We start from the raw sequence: 22,261 nt of genomic DNA, 5'->3' as shown, positions 1-22,261 counted from the left end.
TGTCTGCTTTTTCTTGCTGCACTCTTTGCCATTGTTGTAACTGAACAGATACCTCTTTCCCCGTTACTCTGCTCCTGACTTACAAGGTTTGGGAGCTGTTTTAAGGGCTTTCTTCAAGCAGAAAATACTTTTTTTTTTTTTTTTTTTTTTTTTTTTTTTTTTTTTTTTTACCTCTAGGCTTTCACGAAGAGCACTCGTGGTATGAGAACAGGCACGGCGTCCAGGTGTGGGCCCGGCCGTTTGTTGCAGCCCTATTATTTCCGATGTCCAGCAGAGGTCAGGGTTTTTCTATGGATGCGACACCACCCCGGGCTGAGCGGTGCTCGGCCGTGTGCTGACTGACAGGTAACGCAAGGCTGTAGGGTTGCCCTCCGTGCTGGGAAGTGGGACTGCTACTGCAGTGGCAGGCCAATTTAATGGCAAAATGTGCTTCTTCGTGCCTGAGTGGTGGTGCTGCTGTGTGGTGGACCCACCACCCTCATACAGGATGGCCTGAAGCAGTCAGCAGCAGAGCTACCCAGGACCTGGTGCCGTCAGTTCTCCAACAGACACACAGAACAGGTCCTGCAGAATTGTATCTGTGGCACTGAGTCTGTTAGAGATTGTGGCTGCAGTGTACTGGGCTGGTGGGCAGAAATGGGAGTTTGCATGTAAAAGGTTTGTGGCTGCACACTTGGGCTGCTCTAAAAGTAATGCCTCCTATTTTACTATGTCAGCCCATGAAATCAGAAGTGGAAGGTATGGCAGCAGAGGTTGAACCTTCCCACCAACATTCCACTGTATTTTGTTGCTATGTGACAGAAGAGAGGCAGTCTGACAGAATAGTGCCTGAAAGTGCGCATGGAGCAAAGCTGTATCACTGAATTCCTCCAAGCAGAAAAAATGGTACCCTCTGACATTCATAGATGCTTGCTGAACATTTACAGAGACTGAACAGTGGATGTGAGCACAGTAAGACAACAGATGGTGTGTTTCAGCAGTGGTGACAGTGACAGGTGGGTCATCTATCATAAAATCATAGAATGGTTTGAGCTGGAAGGGACCACATAAGCCATCCAGTTCCAATCCCATGGGCAGGTTGTCTGATCAGGCTGCCCAGGGCCCCAGCCAGCTTGGCCTGGGACACCTTCAAGGATGGGGCATCCAAACCTTCTCTGTCCACTGGTGCGGATGTTTCTGAACATGAGATGCAGGCTTTTGTTCACTGCTGGTTAAAATGCAGAGCTATGCACACAGAGTGGTGACTATTGAAAAGATGTGTTTTGAAGCTGAGAATTTGCTCCATCAAATGGTGCTACGGCACTCTTTGTTGTGGTTTCTATGGAAATAAACAGGAGGCATTATTTTCGGATCGACTTATGTACCCAGATAAATAGATTAAGGTGATGCACACTGGTCACTATAGCAGCAGCTCAAGTCAGTCCATTTTAGGGAGTGCAGCAGGTCATAGTGCTGGCTTTCAAGCTGAGAATGCCTTTGAGCATTCATATAGTCATAATGGTTGGAAAAGACCTCTGAGATCACCAAGTCCAACTGCCAACCCACCCCCACCACGAGCACTAACCCACGTCCCTCAATGCCAGTCACACGATTAGTGAACACCGCCAGGGACGGTGACTCCCCCACCTCCCTGCGCAGCCTCTCCACTCCTTCCAAGACGGAACTGTCCGTCCCTAATACCCCGCCATCCCCAAGGCAGCAGCTCCACGCCATGCAGCCCTGGCGGGCCCCCTCTCGGCACACTCCCACCCCGTGCCCGTTTCCCCGCTCCTCCGCCCGCCGTCGCCCCCTCCCTCCACCACCACGTGGCCTGCCGGCACGAGCCGCCCACCCCCCCCCCGCCTCCCGCCCCGCGGCGCCCGGCGCGCGTCGATTAGCATGACAAAGGGCCCTCCCCCCGCTTCCCGCCGGCCAATGGAAGTGCACCGGCCGCCGCCAGCTGCCAGGGCCGTAGCTCCACGGCCTTAAATAGAGCAGGCGTCGGCAGGGCTGTGGTAGAGTGGGGGGATTGAGGTGTTGGGAAGAGCTGGGAACGGTTGGTGATAGCGTTGCTTTACGGTACGCTGCTATGACTCTGGAAGAAACGCAAGGACAGGAGCTGGCGCCTGCGGGCGAAGACTGGTAGGTGCCGGCGGCGGGTGGCTGGGAGGTGGGGTGGCCGTTGTCCAGGCGCTGGCGCCGTGCTGATCGGATCGCTCTCTCCTGCTTGCAGGATGCAGGGCGCCGGCGAGGCCCTCCACGAGCTGCTGGTATCGGCGCAGCGCCGCGGCTGCCTCACCGCCGGCGTCTACGAGTCGGCCAAGCTTATGAACGTGTGAGTAGGGGAGAAGGCAGCGGGAGTGGGGCGAGGGGCAAGTCAGACCTGCCGGGGCCTAATGGCTCTCGCCACCCGCAGAGACCCAGATAACGTGGCGTTCTGCGTGTTGGCGGCCGATGAGGAGGACGAGGGGGACATCGCCCTGCAGATCCACTTCACCCTCATCCAGGCCTTCTGCTGCGAGAACGACATCGACATCGTGCGTGTGAGTGACCTACCCAAGCTGGCTGCTGCCGTGGGATCCAGCGAGGAGTCTGGCGAGCCCAGAGACCTGCACTGCATCCTCATCATGGTGCGTGGCTGGGACTGGGAGGGATGGAGCGCCATGAGTGGGCAGTGCTTCTGTAACAAGGGTTTTTCTTCTACCCACTATGGTGACAGCTCAGCTCCCTGCTCTCTATGCCTGAAAATGCTTTGCTTTCTAAGCTAATGCTTCTGTGAAATAATACTGTGACTTCATGCACTCATGGTGTGCAATGCTTTTCTGGCAGAACTCAAATGAAGATGCCTGGAAAGACCCAGCTCTAGAGAAGCTGAACTCCTTCTGTGAAGAAAGCCGGAAGATCAATGAGTGGGTGCCAACTATTGCCTTACCTGAGTGACCATGACCTGACATAATGGGGAGGCTGAAACCTTTGTTGCATTCTCAACGTGGTGTTGGTTCACTAAAGTGTGCAACGAGCTGCTGATTCCTTGGATTAGCCTGGTCAAGGGACTGGATTACAGTCACTCAGACTGGCATGCTGTGGGCTCTTACAGAGGAGAAAAGAATAGCTCACCTCACCAGTGAGCTTCAGTAGACTGCAGCTGTGTGGAAGATAACATACTATGGAACTGAAACAAGTATTGCAAGTTTCCTGGTCAAGTGGAGCAGTTTCAGAAGGCAGAGAAAGTTAGGGGAAGTGGCCCAAAAGTTCACAGGGTTAAATAGAGTATTGTGACTAGAAACTGTTGGCACTGTCTGCAAAATATGAAGAGAAGCAAACTTCAGTAATTTGTGGACTTTTAGAGACTGATTACCAGGGCAGATTCAGCAATTCTTAAAGCAGACAGACTTCAACAGGCCTTTAAGCCATGCTTCTGGTTTAATAATGCAATAGTTTTTATTGAAATATTTGCTGCTATGGAAGCTTTCATAATAAATTTTTTGACATTTAAGTTCTAGGAGTGTCTAGCTTACTGGGTGGGGAAGCATGTCACTGCAGTACCACTGATGCTTTGCTCAGATACTGTAGTCAAAGGTATACTCAACAATAATAGGGGTGTTGCTCACATACTTTCTCCCTGGGTCTAGCTTGATCACAGATGTGCTTTCTGAGTTGATAATTTTTCACTCTCTGGAACAGCTGCTTGTTGCAACAACTTGGAAGACTAAAGAGCTACATGCTTAATGAGCTCATTATTGTAATAAGTTGTCTTTATGGTCTGCTAAGGGATCACAGTCTATGCTAGACGCATGGATTCTGGGATCACAGGTCTCCAGTAAATAGCATCATTACTTGTTAAGTATGAGTTACTCATTTGAAGTTACAGAGTTCCTACTTGACAGAAGCAGCTTAAATGTGATGGTGGCCTGAAGACCTCCTTAGATGTCAAATACATTCAGTGCTTACTTTGATTGAAATGACATAGTCAGACCAAAAACTAGCTCATAGTGAATAAACATCATATCTGCCACAAACTGCTTTCTGATTTCCATATGTTCTGACAATGGAAGCTGTCACTCCAGAACATAATTTTGTGAGGATAATTTGCATGATAATACCAAATAGGGTCCAAAACAATTTAAGGATGGGTGTGGCCTTTTTCAGAAATGCTGTCATGAAAAATTAATATGGTGGACTCGTTTTGTGCTACGTGAAAAGACATCATCCCATTTCTGTGTACAGTCTATAGTTGAGCTTCAGTGTTCTGCGTAATGGTATGTACTGGTATACATACACTGCATACTGGCCCTGTCTCCAGAGGAAGCAAAAGCTGAACTGTTCACTTCCTCTTTGGGTTCTAAACATGTTCAGTTATTGGAACTATATTTCCCCTGGCCTGGCTGGCAGTGATTACAGTACCACTTGCTGAAAAGTGGTCATTTCTGAGTGGTGTCTGTGAACAGTGAGGTTTCTGGGAAGTTGCTTGCTTTTATTTTCACCATTTCTGACAAGTTCAAGTCTAGCATTTGTAGAATATGATTCATTTTATGTGAGGTATTTAGTGCTGCTTGGCATTTGTCACTGTGTCATGAGGGACTGCATGACAACATCAAAACCAGAAGTTAGGCTGCACCAAAATCTGTGAGGGACTCTGGCCTTGACATTTTTGTGCTTTGTTTGGGACCTAGCCAGTTCCAGAGCAAAGAGCAGATGAAAGCAAACTATCCTGAAATCAACTCCTACTTAAAGGATAGGCAGTCCATGAAAGTCTCAAGCAGTTTAAATAAGAGCCCTAGCAGTTAAGATTAAAGAAAGTTCTCCAGCACATGTAACAAAGTGTAGCAGAGAAGAGTGTGCCCGTTTTGCTCTGTCAGGTAGGTACGCAGTTGTACTGAGTAGGAAGTTTAGCCTCCGGTTTTTATGGAAGAAACACGCTGTGCAACAAGCAATGAAACTGACGAAGCAACACTTGTGAGATGCTGCCCCTTGTGCTTTAGAGTATGAGGGGGTGACATTGCTCCTACCATTGTGCTTTGCAGTTATGAACTGTGTCTCCTGAGACATATACAACTTCTCCCATAACATTTCCTAAAATCTCTACTGGCTCAGTGCAGAGCTTAGCACAAATACTATTAAGTTCAGGTTAGCCTGGAAGTGTTATTAATATGGTATTATACAACCAAAGGCACCTGCAGCTGGAAGTTATACGCTGCTACAAATATTCAGCACGTGGTATCTGGTAGAAGTGGGCTTCATCTTTCTCTGCTCTGTTGTATAATGGTGCAGGGAGCAGAGAAACAGTTGCAGCAGGTTTGGGATGAGTCACTAGGTGCCCCTCCTGTGCAGGGAACAGAAACATCAGGTGCCTGGGAGCACTTTGCTTGCACCTCTTGCCCAAAAGATGAGAGTGGCTGGGACAAAGACACTGAGGGCCTGCAGGTCTGGCAGCCTTGCCACAGGGCTTTAATAAGGGCTGGCTCACCCAGACAGGTGTCATGGGCTGATGCCACGTGTCTCTGAGGTTAATCGTTGTTATTAATAGAGAGGGTGCAGAAGTGGCATTACAGGATGACAGAGCTTTCAGCTCTTCTTTGGGAACCCTGCCTTTGGTCAAGCTGCTCATCCTTGTGCCACCACTTCATCACCGCTGCAGTCATACACATTTGTCTTAGACAGTCAGTGCTTCTGGAATACAGTTTCTTTTGCATAGTGACAAGTAAAGTTTTATTTAAAATTTCTTGGGTGATGGGTTTATGTTTCTTTGTCTGGGTGTCTATTTCACCATTAGTTCGCACTGACTGGCAGGAATTCTCCCTCATATCCTTCTCTTCTGTTTTTCTTCCTGCTGTCACCACTCTACTTTTCTCTCTTCTGGTGATAGACAGTGATCTTCTCACTAGGTGCCAGTTCTTTTCCTGTGCGCTGTACTGAGTTAGTTGCCTTATTACTTCATTGTACAGCACACAACAGTGAACAACCCCTTCTCTTTGTTGCTGAGTAGAAAATACAAAGTTGCAGCTAGTAAAAACTATATTAGAAAGAGGCAGGCAAACCTGCAAAGAGTGTTTGCTAAGATCTGTGCAGATGCTAGAAAAAAAGTATTTAGGCACAAGATGTTCAGGGAAGGAGAGGCTCTGTCACAGCCCTAGAGCTCTGCAGGCTGGTCAAGTTTCAATCAGAAGCGGGGAGGGGGGTGGGGGCTCTTTTCTTTACATATGTTCTGCAAAGAGCTGGTCTGTGTAAATCCCTTAACAGGAGAACATGCCATGGCCCCACTGTTAGACATGTAAGAAAGAGTGATTTGTGTCAGGAGATCCTTATCCCAGTTTGCAGATCCCCTGTCCTTGGGAGGAAAGAGCACTACATGTCCAGGTCACCCTGTGTCGAGCACACAAAATATTTTACTTGTGAAAGCAAACACCTTTGCATTTATGGCCAAGAGAGATGCATGGAGGAGAAAGTATGAATATTACAGTCCTTGTGGGACATATGTGGCAGCCAACTTTGCTTATGCCTGTACATCCATAAGATCAAAATTCGTTGTAAAGCGGCAGTGGCAAAAGCTGCATTTGGTGGAGATAGGGAGCGAGGCAGAGAGTGTACCTGGACAGGTCCTTCCTTCTACAGGGTTTCATGAAAACAGCTTTTGATTCCTGCTCATTTCCAATCCATTCAATCACAGTTCTGTGGTGCTTTACTGCACCTGAAGGTAGAAGCAGCAGAAACATTGTCACGTCAGTCCAAGGCAGCCACCACACAGAACAAAGCCATACACTGTGCACTGTTGATGAGGTACACACTTGGCTGGCCTTGCTATGCCTTCACCTGTATTGCTAATAACTTACTGCATTGTGTTGTTCATGGCAAATGGCAGAGTATTAACAATAATAACAAGCCCATGCAGGCCAGATCCAGGAGGGCCCTGCAGAGAAGGTGCTGGAGATCGTGCTGCTCCAGAGGTTCTGACTTCACCCCTCAGGCCTCAGCTGGTTGAGGGCATTTTGCAAAAGCTGGTTGCCTCCCTTTCAAACCTGTGTTTCTCCTCACTGCTGCCTCTGCAGTGCCGCAGGTCCAGGCCAAGCATTATGGGGTTCCTGTGGTCCAGCTGGCTCATCTTGCCTGGGCCAAACACTTGCCAGTGGAACACAGCACATGGGCAGATTCCCAAGACTTGCCTGCAGCCCTATGAAAAGGAGATGGGGGAAAATTTAAGAAGCTGCAATTCTTGCCACAGTCTGGAAATAAACATTTCCTTCTTTGGTGAGTGCAGAAGAAAGCAGCCACCTGATGCAGCTCTGCAGAAAAATATTGCATAGCCATATTGTTTACCAAAAGGAAAATTTTATATAGCTGCAATTGAAGTTACCAAATACACTTACAGGTGACCAGAAAGCTTCTCAGAGCCACACATGTCAGCTAGTGAGGCTGCTACTAGAAACTAAGGTTTCTTTGTTTTTTAGCAGCTGATGATTTCCTCTCCTCAGGCAATTATGCAGCCTAATTGCCTGTAATAATCATCCCTGTTAAAAATGTGCTGTAGGCAGCCTTCTTTGTTTTTGAAGTGTCTTCCTACCAACTTCTTGCTTCCAGAAATGGGCTCCATGAGTTTAGAAAACACAAGTAACACTGAGGAATCCAGCATTTGATTACTTGAATCCATTTGTTTATGCTGTTCTTGGTGCATAAGTGCATATTTTTAAAAAATACTAAAAAAAAAAAAGAAAAAAGATAATGTTATTTTTGAAGTGTGACCTGTCCTTAAAAGATTCTTTTCTCTCTTACTATTCAGAGCTGGATTTGGTGTATTTTAGTTTTCAGTTTTATAACAACCTTCTGTGATTATTTTTTCTCTGAGATACTGATTAGATGTACTTATACTAGACCATGCTGTGCTGCACTACAGCAATATTGAAAAATAATCTGGAAAAGTAAAAAAAAAAAAAATAATCACTGAGTATACTGTACACTGGCAGGATTAATTAGGTAGCGTTACACAACATCCCCAATAATGACTTTTGTGATTTTGTTTAGGCATTATCTATGTTTTCATTCTAGTTCATTGTTGTAGCAGTGCATAATCATTACGTAATATGTTTTATAACATTCACACATGAAAACAGTCAGGAACATCCCTTAACTTTTTGATTAAGTTCAGCAAAATATATGCAAACAATACAGGACCAGAACAAAGGTCCATTAAGCCTAATATCCTGATTTTTTTCAGTAATCATGATAAGGTATATAGAGAATTGTTTCATTATCCCTAGGCACCTAAAGATTCTTCCTGTAGGTGACAATCTGAAGAAACTTGCAGCCCTGGGATTTTATATGCCTAGCACTCTCTCTCTAATATGTATTTTCAAGGCAAGGTGCAGTGCTTAGAGGCCAAATGCTTAAAATTCAGGTGTACTTGGTTGTGACACTGCAATGCATAGGCAGATCAAAAGCATGTGAAGGTAACTGAAGAAAGAGTGGACCCCAGAATTATATGGAAAGAGAATTTGCAACAGCTTATTTGTAAAATGTATATAGATATTAGAGAAGGATATTATTCAGCTCTTTACACACTCTGGAAGTAGTTTTCAGCATGCAGGTCAGAAAGAGATAATTTGTGGTGTAAGTGAACAGGATGAGCCCTTTGTGAGCAGTTGCATGCTGTCACCAGATTGTGACTATGCTCAAAGAAGAGCTCCAGATTCCTCACCATCTGGAAATTCAAACAAAAAGTAAGAGATGCTGCATCTTGAGTGGTCAACATTTCTTTCTGCTCCTGGGAAAGGACTTCCCTGTTCTGTCCCTTTTTGTCTAACATGGTGATATGCCAATCCAGACACTTCCAGGTAATCTCATCAGCTGGAGGGTTGTACTAATTTACAGTAACTCAGGGATGCAACCTTTAAACTGCCTAAAAGCCACACTGACATATTAGGAACTAGGCTGGCCCTCAGTCTGCTTTGTCCAGTGAGCTATCATCTTGAGATAGCTGTCTCCAGACAATCATAGAATCACAGAATCAAAGAATCGCAAGGTTGGAAACGACCTGCAAGATCATCTAGTCCAACCACCCTCCCATTCCTATTAGTACCACAAGCACTAAACCATATCTCGTAGCTCCTCATCCAGGTGCCTCTTGAACACCGCCAGGGACGGCGACTCCACCACCTCCCTGGGCAGCCATTCCAGTGCCTGACCACCCTTTGAGATAAAAAGTTTCTCCTAATATCCAACCTAAACCTCCTCTGGTATAACTTCTGGCCGTTTCCTTGGGTCCTACTATTTGCCTGGGAGAAGAGGCCGGACCCTTTTGCACCACAACCTCCCTTCAGGAAGTTGTAGAGTGCAATGAGGTCTCCCCTGAACCTCCTCTTCTCCAGACTGAACAATCCCAGCTCCCTCAGCTGTTCCTCATAAGACTTGTGCTCCAGACCCCTCACCAGTTTCGTTGCCCTTCTCTGGACACGTTCCAGGGCCTCAGTGTCTTTCTTGTAGTGAGGGGCCCAAAACTGAACACAGTACTCAAGGTGCGGCCTCACCAGTGCTGAGTACAGGGGATGATCACCTTCCTGCTCCTGCTGGCCACACTATTTCTAATGCAGGCCAGGATGCCGTTGGCCCTCTTGGCCACCTGAGCACACTGTCGGCTCATGTTCAGCCGAGCATCAACCAGCACCCCCAGGTCCCTTTCCTCTTCACACTCATCCAACCACTCATCCCCAAGCCTGTAGCGCTGCATGGGGTTGTTGTGGCCAAAGTGCAGAACCTGACACTTGGCCTTGTTGAACCTCATCCCATTCACCTCGGCCCAGTGATCCAGCTTATCTAGATCCCCCTGCAGGGCCTCCCTGCCCTCAGGCAGATCGACACCACCTCCCAACTTGGTGTCATCTGCAAACTTACTCAGGGTACACTCAATCCCTTCATCTCAGTCATCAATGAAGATATTAAACAGGGTGGGCCCCAGTACCGACCCCTGGGGGACACCACTTGTAACAGGTCTCCAGCTGGACTTCACTCCACTGACCACCACCCATTGAGCACAGCCCTCCAGCCAGTTCCTTATCCAACAGAGGGTAAAACTGTCCAAGCCATGGGCAGCCAGTTTCCGCAGAAGGATACTGTGAGAGACCATGTCAAAGGCTTTGCTGAAGTCTAGGTAGACTACATCAACAGCCTTTCCCTCATCTACCAATCTGGTCACCCAGTTGTAGAAAGAGATGAGGTTGGTCAAACACGACCTGCCTTTCATGAACCCATGCTGGCTGGGCCTGATCCTGTGGATGTCACACATGAGCCATGAGATCTCCCCCAGGAGGATTTGTTCCATGACCTTCCCTGGCACTGATGTCAGGCTGACAGGCCTATAGTTTCCCAGATCCTCCTTATGGCCCTTCTTGTAGATGGGAGTCACATCAGCAAGCCTCCAATCCTCTGCAAAATCTCCAGTCAACCAGGAGCACTGGTAGATAGCCGAGGGTGGCTTAGCAATCACCACCGCCAACTCCTTCAGCACCCTAGGATGAAGCCCATCCAGTCCCATGGACTTGTGACTGTCCAGATGGAGGAGGAGCTCCCTAATGGCCTCCACCTCAATCTCCGGGGGGACATTCTGTGTATCAGCCCAGATATCCAGATCAGGGCACGAAGTGCCCTGAAGACAACTGATCTGACTATTAAAGGCAGATGTGAAGATGGTGTTGAGGACCTCAGCCTTCTCCTTGTCTTCCATGGTCACATTCCCCGCTGCATCAATTAAAGGATAGAGTTTATCCTTGGTTCTTCTCTTGCCACTGATATATTTGTAAAAGGATTTCTTATTCTCCTTTACTGCAGTGGCCAATCTAAGTTCAAGATGGGCTTTCGCTTTCCGGACTTCCTCCCTGCATACCTTAGCAACTTCCTTGTAATCTCCCCTAGTAGCCTGTCCCTTCTTCCAGAGGACATAGACTCTCTTTTTCTTCCTGAGTCTTGACAATAATTCCTGGCTCATCCACACCGGTCTTCTCCCCCTATGGCTCGCCTTGTGGTATTCAGGGATAGCCTGTTTTTGCGCCTTTAAGATTTCCATCTTGAGGAGCATCCAGGCTTCCCGAACCCCTTTACCCTTAAGGACTCCCAAGGGATCCGTGCTACAAGCATCCTGAACAGGTCAAAGTCCGCCCTCTTGAAGTTCAAGATAGCAGTTTTGGTAGTCACCCTTCTGACATCTCCAAGAATAGAGAACTCTACAAGGACAAAGACCTCCAACAGTGACAGGACAGAGGTCAGAAAAGGCCTTAAAGGCAGTGACTGTGACTTGTTTCCTGAATTTTGGATTGAATCTGTGTAGCTGAGGAAATATACAGGAAGGCAGCCATTTCTTTGTGCCTGAAGCCAAAACTGAGTTACCTACAGCAAAGTGCCATCTCCATTGGTTCCCAAGAGGTCCTGCTATCTGCATGTTTGGCTAAGAGAGTTCTATTTTATACAAGTGACGTGCTGACAAGAGACCTATGTACTCAAGAGTCCTGCACTGAGGGCCAAACAGCCAGTGGAGTCATGCCACATAAAGCTGGCTGAAACGGAAGAGTTTTTCCTCTCATGAAAGTCATGCAAGAGAAGCAAGGCTATTTTGGGCCCTATCACTTTACACATATGTGAACATTAGCCATATTAGTCATCTCTATGTTCCTTACAGAGAGATTTGGATGAAAATGCACAAGAGTAACACTATATAGGTTCTTTTTATGAGAAATTTAAGCCTCTTGCAGTCACACATTCTCCCAAAAAGGAGCAGTCTTGCACTTTCTGAAGAGAAATTTAATCACTTGACCATTGCTTTTCAACTTTGCTTTTCAGAGCAAATTTGGCTGTTGAAACTACTGACTTCTACAGTCCCTAGGAAAATCATAAACTGAGCCCTGATTAGCAGAACCTTCTTTCTGCACGTGGTGCTGCCGGTTATAAGGAATGTGCAGTGATGCTGGAGAAATACTGAATTTTGCAAAGGCTGAGAAGATCTGAGGTCTCTGTTTATGGATATGTTTACATAATGGGATATAGTTACATAGCAAAAACATAAAGGAAAACCAGACATTGAAAGCCAATTTACAAACTCTCTCCTTTATGTAATTTGCAGAGAAAGTGCATTTCTGCTTTTAAAGGATTGATGCTGTGCTGAGCTGCAATAAGAAGCTGTAAACATTGGGCCACACTATCTTGATTAGCTCTGTCCATTTCAATAGAATTAGATGAGAGCTAAATATGGCATCTTGTGGCTGCCTCTCGTGGCACAGATGCCTAGGAGTCCTGTGGGATTTATTCCACCCCCGATTTTCCCTGCTGTTTGAGGGGCAATGAGAATGGTGATCTCCAGACTTCTTTATAGACATCATACCCATGCAGCCTGTGCCACCAAGGGACTCAGTATCTACCCTGCACCAAACACCTTTTTGCAGGTTATGCACGTAATGTAGCCAAGGTGCATCACTATTTGACGAGTAGGAGCAGAATATGATGCTACTTTATGGTATAGCTGTCTTCATTTCTGCCTACCTGCTTCTCCTTCTGGAAGCTGCTTCTGTTTATATTTGCTGTGTATTTTTAGTTAGAGACAACATCTTGGTCTTAATGTTGAAATATTAGATTCCCCTATGGAAACATTACACCCAGCTCACTTAACAAAACAAAACAAAAACAACACCAAAGCAACAAAATGAACAAACAAAACAAACCCCCTTCTTAGCACTCACTGGTTTTCCTATGCAACAGAAAACAGGGAAGCGAGCTTACAATACTGCGATACAAATTTCTTTGAAGGCAGACAGATGCTGCTGTGCCACCATCTCTGACTGCCTTATCTGAATAAGGAAAGCACTGCTCTTAAAGTTTTTGAGCTTGCATGGCACCTGCGCTGGGCACTGCATTCCTGCACAGTTGCCTCAACCATTTCCTCTCTTTCTTCTCTGATAGGATGATTTGCCAACAAGTGCATCTATCCTGTAAGCACATGGTTGTCACTCCAGCTATTCACACTCACCCACAAGAGGAGTCAAACAGGCTAGAAGAGAAACAGCATTTTTTGCTGTGGCAGTAATGCAGCCAAAATTAAGAAGAGAGATACAACTGAATCATAGCCATTGTGCATGCAATTGCAATTCACAATTTTCTTCAAAGAATTTGCATGCTTTTTAATAGATGTGACCCTGCAAGATTCCCTACTACTAAAACAATTATTGAGTTTGGGAAATTACAAAGGAATTGCTTTATTTTTACAAAAGGGAAGTCAAGGCAGATTTTTAGTGGAAATTCTGTGCTTTGCTTCTGGGCTTTTCATAGCTGTCAGCACAGCAAAGATTTTTTTCTGTTATTTATCATAGGCCTCTTATTAGACACACTCCTTGTGTCATTTTCTTAGCTGTTCTTGCCTTGCAGTCATGCCAGCTCTTTCACTCCTTGAAGATCTGCATGCTGCTTATACACATAGGTTGCTTACACAACGTTGGTCACTTTGACATTGGCCAATGTATTTGTACAGATAGAATGCCTTACAGTGCAGACGTGTTCCTCTAAGTTTCGCATTCTAGGGCCCGGATTGGACTTGTTTCATCTTTTCACATCTGGATACATGCCTTTGTTAGACTACATGTTTGCCTATGTTAAACTTTCAGGAAGAGCTGTAGCTTGAGAAGTTCGGCCATTTCACACACAAAATTAGAGGAAAAATGCATTTTTAGACTTTCTAGAGTCACTCACCAGCAAAACTTGGCTCTACTCTGAAGCTGACCTTTCTGAATGGGCAGCAGAGAAGAGCAGGTTTCAGATATCTTCTGGCCTCTCTGGAAACCTTTGCCATGTGACCAGCTTTCCACCATAACTTCTCTGGATTCTCCAGAGCAGGAAATTGAGGATTTTTCCTGGCTGGCATGCCTCTGTTTGCCAGCATGACAGCAACAGGATGCAGAAGCAGTTAACAGGGCAGGCACCCACCTGCTTGGCTCCTTGGACAGCCCTAAGGCAAGTGGGGAGCCTCTCTCTGCTGAGAAAAACCTGGAAATTAGGGAAACAGTGAGTGATTTCCACCCCATGTATTGAATAACTGCTCACTGTATCCTTCCTGGGCATCTGTTGCTGGTAGTTACTGTGAGAAAGGGAAGCAGGCTGTGCTACGAGGTATGAAGGATAGCCATAATTATTTCCATGTGCATAGTCCCAGTGCCATTCCCATTCCTATGTACAACAACTGATCTGGGGGCTTAGTGAAGGGAAATGTCTACAGAAATGCAGAATGTAGGTTTTTAAATTCTCTTCAGTGAAGATTGTTCAGATATCTCCCAAAAGCCCAAATAAGAACAATTGCAGTTCAGTTGTTTTCCCATACCTGTGTTTTAGGGTAAGATGAATCTTGGCATCATGCTCACTAATAAGTAATTTGAATTACATAATTAAACAAATAGTTTCATTGAGATTGTATGGAGAAAGTCTTCCATCCTACCAAAGATAGATAACTACAAATGCTATGTGAACATGTGATGGCTTTATGTATACATGGCTCTTTGGGCACTGGATGTTCTTTGTGCATTCAGGACCAAGTATAGATTTCTGACAATATGACTAAGAACGTCAGACTCCCAAGTATTCCTTTTTTATCTTTTCAGGCAATTATGTACAATTATGAAAAAGATGGAAAATGATGGAAAAGGTGTCAAATGTAGTAATATTATGCTTAATGTGCATGGAAGGGCATGGAAGCAACTGATTAGCATAGTAGAAATAAACTTTGCCTGTGCTTTTTGCCTTTGCAAGACTGTTCCTCTTAAGAAAAATGTACAGTAACACAAATTAGGTGTCGAACCTGATTCCCAAAGGCAAAGGCAAAAGCATTCACTTCTGTAGAAGAGGCACATTTTAGAAATAGTTGTCCTCTTATGTATCCAAGACAGATTTAATCAGTAAGGACAAAATCAATTTAGGACCAATAACAGCACACTTGTGATTGGATGACAATGAGTTCAGGTTGTTCAGATGATGGATAGCACAAAGACTGCCATCTTTCTTGTTGCTTTGGCACTTCTCACTGATTGCAGATGTTTCTGGTGCAGACTTGACCCGCACGTCTTTTTCAGCACAAGCTCTGGGTTCTCAGAATAAAAGCAGCTTGAGGGATGACAAGGGCAGTATGCAGAGTGTGTCTGCCAGTTTGCGCTGCTTGGCTGTGAGGTGAGCCTCCTCTGTGTGGGTCTTTTTTACTTTTCTCTTAAAAACAGGGCAGAGTGGAAGATTTTACACAGTTGATTATTATTATTTGTCCCTCACCCAGAATTTGGCCCTTGTTGGATTTACCAGCTATTTACAGAGGGATAGTTTACGCATACAGAAAAAGGACTTTGTTCTCCAAAGAACAAAGGAACTGGAAAGAAGGCAACATCTTGGCAAGACTTAGTTAAATGTAGATAGTTTTAATTACAACACTGTGTTTTCCTATGAATATTTCTCTATCTTTTTCCCATGAAAGACTGGATATAGTGTGTTCCTCTGGTGCATCAGAAGACAACTGTTGAGAGTGGCACTTGCACCTAGCTTGCTCAAATATAATGGATGCTGCAAGAGCTCCTGCATGCAGGTTTGGATTTTTAAGCACTCCCAATAGATTCCTTGATCACTACAATCTTTTCTTTAGAAATGGAGTTTTGCAGGCTGGAAACACTGGCCATAATCTCCAAAGTCAAGGAGACCTTTTTTTACAAAACTGGTTGCGTAGTGGGTGCTGCTTCCAGGTCAAGGTCTGGAGTTCACAGTACTTTTCTGTCTCTGGGTTTGAAACCTTCCATCAGCTATGTTGGAGACAGGATTGCAGAGCAAAAGTGTCCTTGCAGAGCTTGATATCCTTCAGTAGCTGTACTCTGTGAAGCAGGGAGTCAAATTAAGACTTTGACCTTAAAGAAGGGAGTGGTGGGTTTGCAGATATTTTAAGGATAGGCCTTGTATTGTCACAGGATTTTTTTGAAGGGTTTACTTCACATTAGAGAGAAACCCAAATTTAGTTCCAAAACACTCATCCCTAACATTGCAGTCCTATAGCATCTACAGTATTTCTTAAGTATTTCACAGCAAAAATAAATTGAAATCACGAGGGAACATCTAAAGAGAAGAAAATTGCTAACAAATCAGAGCCTATAAAGCTAACTTAAATGTGTATCCAAAGGGTTGTGCTGAAAGGCAGCCCTGTCTGTGGTGTTTTCTACAGTTTCAACAGCGTGTTCTGCGGGGACTTCAATGTATCATCTGATCACCAACGAAAACCATTTCTGCTCTTACGATGCCTCAAAGGCAGTGAACAACGTGCTTCTAAAAGGAGAAATTCCTAAAGAAGATTTTCAGTATCTAAATGGAAGTTACAGAAGAGGACAGACTGTTTAGCGGGGTCTGGGGCAGTAGAACAGGGGGAAATGCCTTCAAGTTCAGGGTAGATTTAGGTTAGATATAAGGAAAAAAATCTTTTACAGTGAGGGTGGTGAGGCATTGGAACAGGTTACTCAGTGTTGTGGTTGATGCTCTGTCCTTGGAGAGTCTCAAGGCAAGACTGGATAAGGCCCTGGGCAACTTGATCTAGCCGTGGATGTCCCTGCTCATTGCAGGGGAGTTGGACTAGATGGCTCTCAGAGGTCCCTTCCAACTCTAAAGTTTCTATGATTCTATGATTCTGTGGATCATCTGTTTGTTAGCAACAGTGAGATTTAGCATCAGATATGTAACGTTTCAGTATTATCCAGAACAAAAATGTATCTGGAAGAAACACATTCCATTATTTCCATAAGGGCAAGAAAAGACCACTAATAAGGACCTACTGACATCAGAAAGCTAAATCTATGTACAAAATGACCTGTTTCACAGGTGTAATATTTGTCTAGCAACTATTTTTCAGGATTACCTAGAAAATATTTTTCAGAAACAGGAACGTAAGGAGGCCCCAAATTTTCAGCTCTTCCCTTATATATAGATGGATGTGCTTCAATATCAGATGTTTACTGTGGTAAGAGTCTGTTTCCACTGCAAAGCTTTTGCTTTGCCTGTTGTTAAGTCCAACAAAAAAATGTGTAATGGCTCAAGCACTGTGTTGTTTCTACCAATATGTTGGTTGCAGTCTAAATGTAGGGCTAGAAGGCCAATAACTAGGTAAGTCTTACCCAGTTAAGGAAGACAGTTAATCTTCTAGTCATCTCCTTGCCATCTAACAAAGTGATTTTTTAACCTTTTAGAATGTTATAAAGTCTTTCTCCAGAGACATGTAAAGCAGACTGGACCAGGTTCTGAGCAACCTGATCTAGCTGTGGATGTCCCTGTTCACTGCAGGGGAGTTGGACTAGATGACCCTTAAGGATCCCTTCCAACTGTAAGGATTTTATGATTCTACAATTTTAATTCTGTGTGTAGTGAAAAATCTTCAAAGAATATGAATTCAATTTCTAAAATTAAAAACAAATATTTTCTAAAAAATTTTTACTAGTGAAAATTGTATTAATCAGAAAACCACTAACAGTGAAAACTCTGTGAATATGCCAGAATTGGATCAAAAAATATTCACTTGGAAAAAAATCATCAACAAATATCTATGAAAGTTCTGTAAGAAGTATTTCTTGTAACTTAGGAAAGTAATTCCATTATGTGAAAACTTCTCTATCCTTTGCCTTCAAATGCTTCAGGGCAGGTCCACAGTTCCTGCGCACTGTAGGTATGTCTGAAGCCAATGGAAGAAGTGCAGCTGGTCTGACTTGCACTGGCTTTTCTACCAGCCCTGGCTGCTGGATGTTGGGGTAGGGGCAGTCATGGAGCCTATGGAGTGGCTTTCATGCAGGAAGGTAGCAATGCCATTCAGGGCCAGCCAGCAAAAGGCAATGTAAAATCTCCCATTTGGGGTGAAATAGTTCTGTGCAACAGCAAGAGCTGGGACTGCCCAGATGAAGCAGCAGCTCTGCAGTAAAGGTGGCAAGGATCCTAGCCAGCAGGCAAAATGTGCCTGGGTCCGTTCAGTTGAGAGGACAGCCAGCATCTCTGGGATAGGAGTTTTCTCCCTCCCAGCACTGCAGGGGCTGCACCTGGAGCCCTGTGAGACACTGGCCTACTAGAGTAAAGCCAGGCAGCGAGTGACCACTTCATCTGCTACTGTTGTTGTCAGCTCCCTAATGGCAGCTGGGAGGAAGGAGCCAAGTTCCCAGGAGGAATTCATACGTTGAAAGGACACAGGTCTGGTGTAAGGTGTGTGTTAGCGAGCCCTGTTTTAGCAGCAGGAAGGGCTAGATGGCTTTTAGCCACCTTTACCAGCCTAAATGATTCCATTATTGTTTAGGCTGTAAATCAGGAAAAACTTCTTTTCAGAAAGGGTTGTTAAGCACTGGAATAGGCTCCCCACAGAGGTGGTTGAGTCACCATCTCTGAATGTGTTTAAAAACCACCTGGATGTGGTGCTCAGGGATATGATTTAGCAGACAGTTGTTAGAGTTAGGGTAGTATGGTTAAGTTGTGGTTGGACTTGGTGATCTTCAAGGTTTTTTCCAACCTGAGCAATTCTATGATTCTATGATTCCATGATTCTATGGTTATTCCTACAGGTGGTATCAGGCTGTGCTTATCCCTAGGCCTTGGTCTTTGTAGGAGACTAAGCTGTCTGTTTGCCACTTACAAAAGACAGAGGAAAAAAACTTCCTTATGTCCCTTCCTTCAGTCCTTGTCTCATGGGGCTGCCACAAGTTAATCCACCCCTCCATGTCTGGGTTCCCAGATGGCTTGTGAAGACTGACTTAAGGCCAGACACACAGACCTATAACCCATGCAATAATTATGTTAGGTTGAACCTAATGCTAGAAATAGCTAGCCAAGTATTTGAAAATTCTGTCAGGCAGAGAGAAGGATGCACTTCTGTCCATCATACAGTACATGCTGCTCTCATCCTTCTGCAAACAAGAGGGTGCATTTCACAAGGGCTCTGCAGGGCCTCCTCTGCAGTGAGCCCTCCTACCTCTGGTACTGTGTACCTGCTGGGAGTGGAGGTGTGTGAAAGCTGCTAAAAGCAATTGGAAAGTTAAAGCCATTTGTGCCCCAATTAAAAGCATTTCATAGGAAATACATATTCATTAGAAATGGATTGTTCAGGTCTTTTTCCTCTCTTTCTCACCATTGTTCCCTTTTACTGGCTCCTGCCAATGCTTGTCCTGCTCCAGGACCCGTTTCACTTGGCAGAGCTCCGGTGCAGTCAACGCACAACTTCCTGGCTCTACCTTTCTTTCTCTTTCTACTCTCACACAAAACAGAAAGTTATTCTTTACTTCTAAATGCTTATGGTTTTCACTGATGCTATCCATTGCAGACAGTGCATTGATGCACAGTGTCTTATACAGACAGGAACTTCCCAGCACGAGTTCAAGAAGCTCCTGTGAATGTTGCCTTTTATAGAAAAACTCTTTATAGAAATTGACTTCTTGAACCATGGTGGTCTCTTGTGGTCATCTTCCCTTTTTTGATGAGAAATCTAAGACTGAGTGTACTAATGTGCATTTATCTCTAGGACACTGGTGATAAATGAACTGAGTATTTTCTTTTTTCAGGTGCAAGATACACCCCAGCTGAGACAAAACTTGTTAAATAAGAAAAAGTGATCTGTGTGAATCAAATCACAGGTGTAAGAATTGTCTTAAGAATTCTGATACAGATCATCAGAATATACGCAGTTCTCAAATGTTAGTCTGACTTACAGATGTCTTGCCTTGTACCTACCCTAAACTGATGATTCCTGTGCTGTTCTTTGTAGCTGTGTTTTTCTTCTTTAGAAATTACTGATCATGCAGCTGCAGAACAACAACAAAAACAACAACAACAAAAAAACAAAAAAAAAAAAAAACAAAAAAAAAAAAACCCCAAAAAAATCCATTCAAGACAATTATTTTCTATAATAGTAGATGTAAGCAATCCATGAACCAATGAATGGCTAAATATTGGTCACATTAACAATTTAGCAATTGCTCCTGAATTACTAAGATGCAGCAAACAGGTGAGTCAAATTCATGAACTGGGTATACTGCTAAACTCTCAACATACATTACTGTGAGTAAGACGCAATCTGCCCACCTCTGTGAAGAATATAATTACAGAGCAGAACAAAGCAGCAAAATCACTGATTCTGTGTTTTTCTTCTGTGACAGGTTACTATAAAAATACTTCTGCATGTCTAGGATTTGTTAGCTGTTTGGTTTCGGTCTACTATAGGAATTCAAGCTGCTTTCTCTCATGAATCCTTCCTTATTTCCAAACTTACTCCCATTCCTTATTATAAAAAATTCTTCTAGGTTTCTAGGACTTGCTCTGGAATTTGGATTTCCATTCTTCCAGCTCTATTGAGCATTATTTGTCTCTCTCACATCTCATAAGCCTAGGAAAGAGAATGACATATGCAGAAGTACAAAGGCACAGCATTTATATGTTGGCAGGGAAATGGGAAAATCTGTATTGGCTGGGATTTGAGAAAACAGATGTGTGCACCTCTGCCCCTTACGCACCTCAAGCCTGTGAAACAGCATGTGTGGTTTTGTGATGCTGAGGCTGTGAGGCTTGCCAGAAAGGAAAGAAGTGAGATCTACCCTTTTCAGATGGCCAGCTAAATCCTACTCACAATTTGCATTCTGTTGAAGTACTTAAAAAAAAAAAAAAAAAAAAAAAAAAAAAAAGTTTGGTGATTGTTGCAGCAGTTGCACGGATATAACTCTGATCACCTGTGAGGAGGCAGAGGCAAGGATTTCTGGTTTGACTCTGGATTGGCTTTTCTGCAGCAGGTGAGTGGGGACCTGTTCTTGGGCTAGAGGTGAAGAACTGTGGGCTGTGGAATGCAGAGCGGGGAGGAGGCTGCCCCTGCTTCCTGCCTCCTGCTGACACTGCCTGTGGAACAAGAAGGAACATGTTCACTAAGGGCGCATAGCGCTGCTCCAGCAGCCCAGTTTGCCCACCACAGAGTTAGGAATAAAAGAGCTGGATATAAGTGGCCACGTGTACAGCACACTGCACAAACAGAGCCTGTAATTACTTAACTGACACACATCCCCAGAGCAGGACATAAACACGTAACAGGGCAATTGGGGTCGTGTCTCAGTTTTCCCGTCCCTCAGCCAGGGATCTGGTGGCAGTTTCACCTGCAGCGTACATCTCAAGTGCTCATGAAGCCAGTCATCAGGCTGGCTGCTGGGGACGAGTGGCAAGCTGCAGCAAGCCTTGTGGAGTGCAGCCAGCTTCTCCTTTCAGTGTTGTTATTTTAGCCCAGGCTGCTTGTACTCAGGAACTTTCCTATTATACATATGCCTGAGATGTGATGAACAAATGTTTCAGCAGCAAAGCACATAACTAGGCTTACACTGATCAGAAGATGTTTGAGTCAGAGTTAGGCAGTAAATATTTTCCAGCTGTTTCCTGCTTAAATTAGAAATATCAGGGTACAGACTTCCCTCTCCTCCTTATCAAATCTTCTTTTGCGAAAGTAACTACATCTCATATCAGACTGTTTCATCTAGCTCTGTGGTTTCCTTGGCCTTGGCTGTAAACAGTATCTCCCAGAGCTTGTATATCAAAAATTTATGTTACAAAAGCATTCATCAGAGCCCAGAGTGTAACCTCGTATTTCCAAGAGTGCCTAGGTTTCAGGGAGATCACTTTACTTTGCAGACAGAAAGCAACAGTTTAAAAAACAAACACATAAATTAAAAATAAAAAAAAAACCAACACACAAACAAAACCAACAAGAAATGCAAACAAACAAAAAACAAAAAACAAACAAACAAAAAAACCAACAAAAAACCCTTCCTTTGAAGTCCATTTGGTGAGATGGGTAACCATGTGTGGGCTGCAGCCAGACTGGTGGTGGCTGTGAAATGTTGCTCCACATGGCAGCAATGCAAGCAGTTTCTGTACATAGCCTGCAGCTGCCCTGGAAACTGCACCAGCACAGAGCCGGTGCAGCCCCACTGGGAGAACCACACTGGAGATCCACTGGGAGATGCCCCATACCACCACCTCTCACACCAGAACTCCTGAGCCAGAAAGCTTGCTTGGGCCAGCCCTGTAGGTTCCCAGGTCTACTTGTTTCTAATAATAATCCTACATCAGGTTTTGGAATGTATCTGCAGAAGTTTTGTGTCAAGTGAGGCTGTGAACTAGGACAAAAAAAAATAGGAACAGAGCCCTCTTTGCAGAAGAGTGCCCTGTGTACCTGCTAGGCTGAAACCGTCCCAATGGGCCTCTTCCTGTCCTCCTACCCTTTCCCATGCTAGTCAGGACATCCCAG

General features: G+C 44.6%; 1 protein-coding gene across 1 annotated transcript; it reads left to right on the top strand.

Moving 5' to 3' along the window:
* Positions 1 to 1,894: 1,894 nt before the first annotated feature.
* On the top strand, positions 1,895 to 4,188 carry GADD45G (growth arrest and DNA damage inducible gamma). The gene is made up of 4 exons (XM_048932229.1): positions 1,895 to 2,121; positions 2,213 to 2,314; positions 2,396 to 2,609; positions 2,809 to 4,188. The coding sequence occupies exons 1-4, from the start codon at positions 2,069 to 2,071 to the stop codon at positions 2,917 to 2,919; spliced, it is 480 nt and encodes a 159-aa protein (XP_048788186.1). The 5' UTR covers positions 1,895 to 2,068; the 3' UTR covers positions 2,920 to 4,188.
* The last annotated feature ends 18,073 nt before the right edge of the window (positions 4,189 to 22,261 follow it).

This window comes from Lagopus muta, chromosome Z, assembly GCF_023343835.1.
Source record: "Lagopus muta isolate bLagMut1 chromosome Z, bLagMut1 primary, whole genome shotgun sequence".
Lineage (NCBI taxonomy): Eukaryota > Metazoa > Chordata > Aves > Galliformes > Phasianidae > Lagopus > Lagopus muta.
The sequence above is the reverse complement of the archived record's forward strand: the minus strand, read 5'-3'. Positions and strand labels throughout refer to the sequence as shown.

What these genes read in the sequence shown, in the direction of transcription:
- GADD45G (XM_048932229.1), top strand. Translation starts at nt 2,069, where the DNA reads ATGACTCTGGAAGAAACGCAAGGACAGGAGCTGGCGCCTGCGGGCGAA. An exon ending in TCGGCCAAGCTTATGAACGT is followed by an intron (nt 2,315 to 2,395) that starts GTGAGTAGGGGA and finishes CGCCACCCGCAG; the next exon opens with AGACCCAGATAACGTGGCGT. An exon ending in TGCACTGCATCCTCATCATG is followed by an intron (nt 2,610 to 2,808) that starts GTGCGTGGCTGG and finishes CTTTTCTGGCAG; the next exon opens with AACTCAAATGAAGATGCCTG.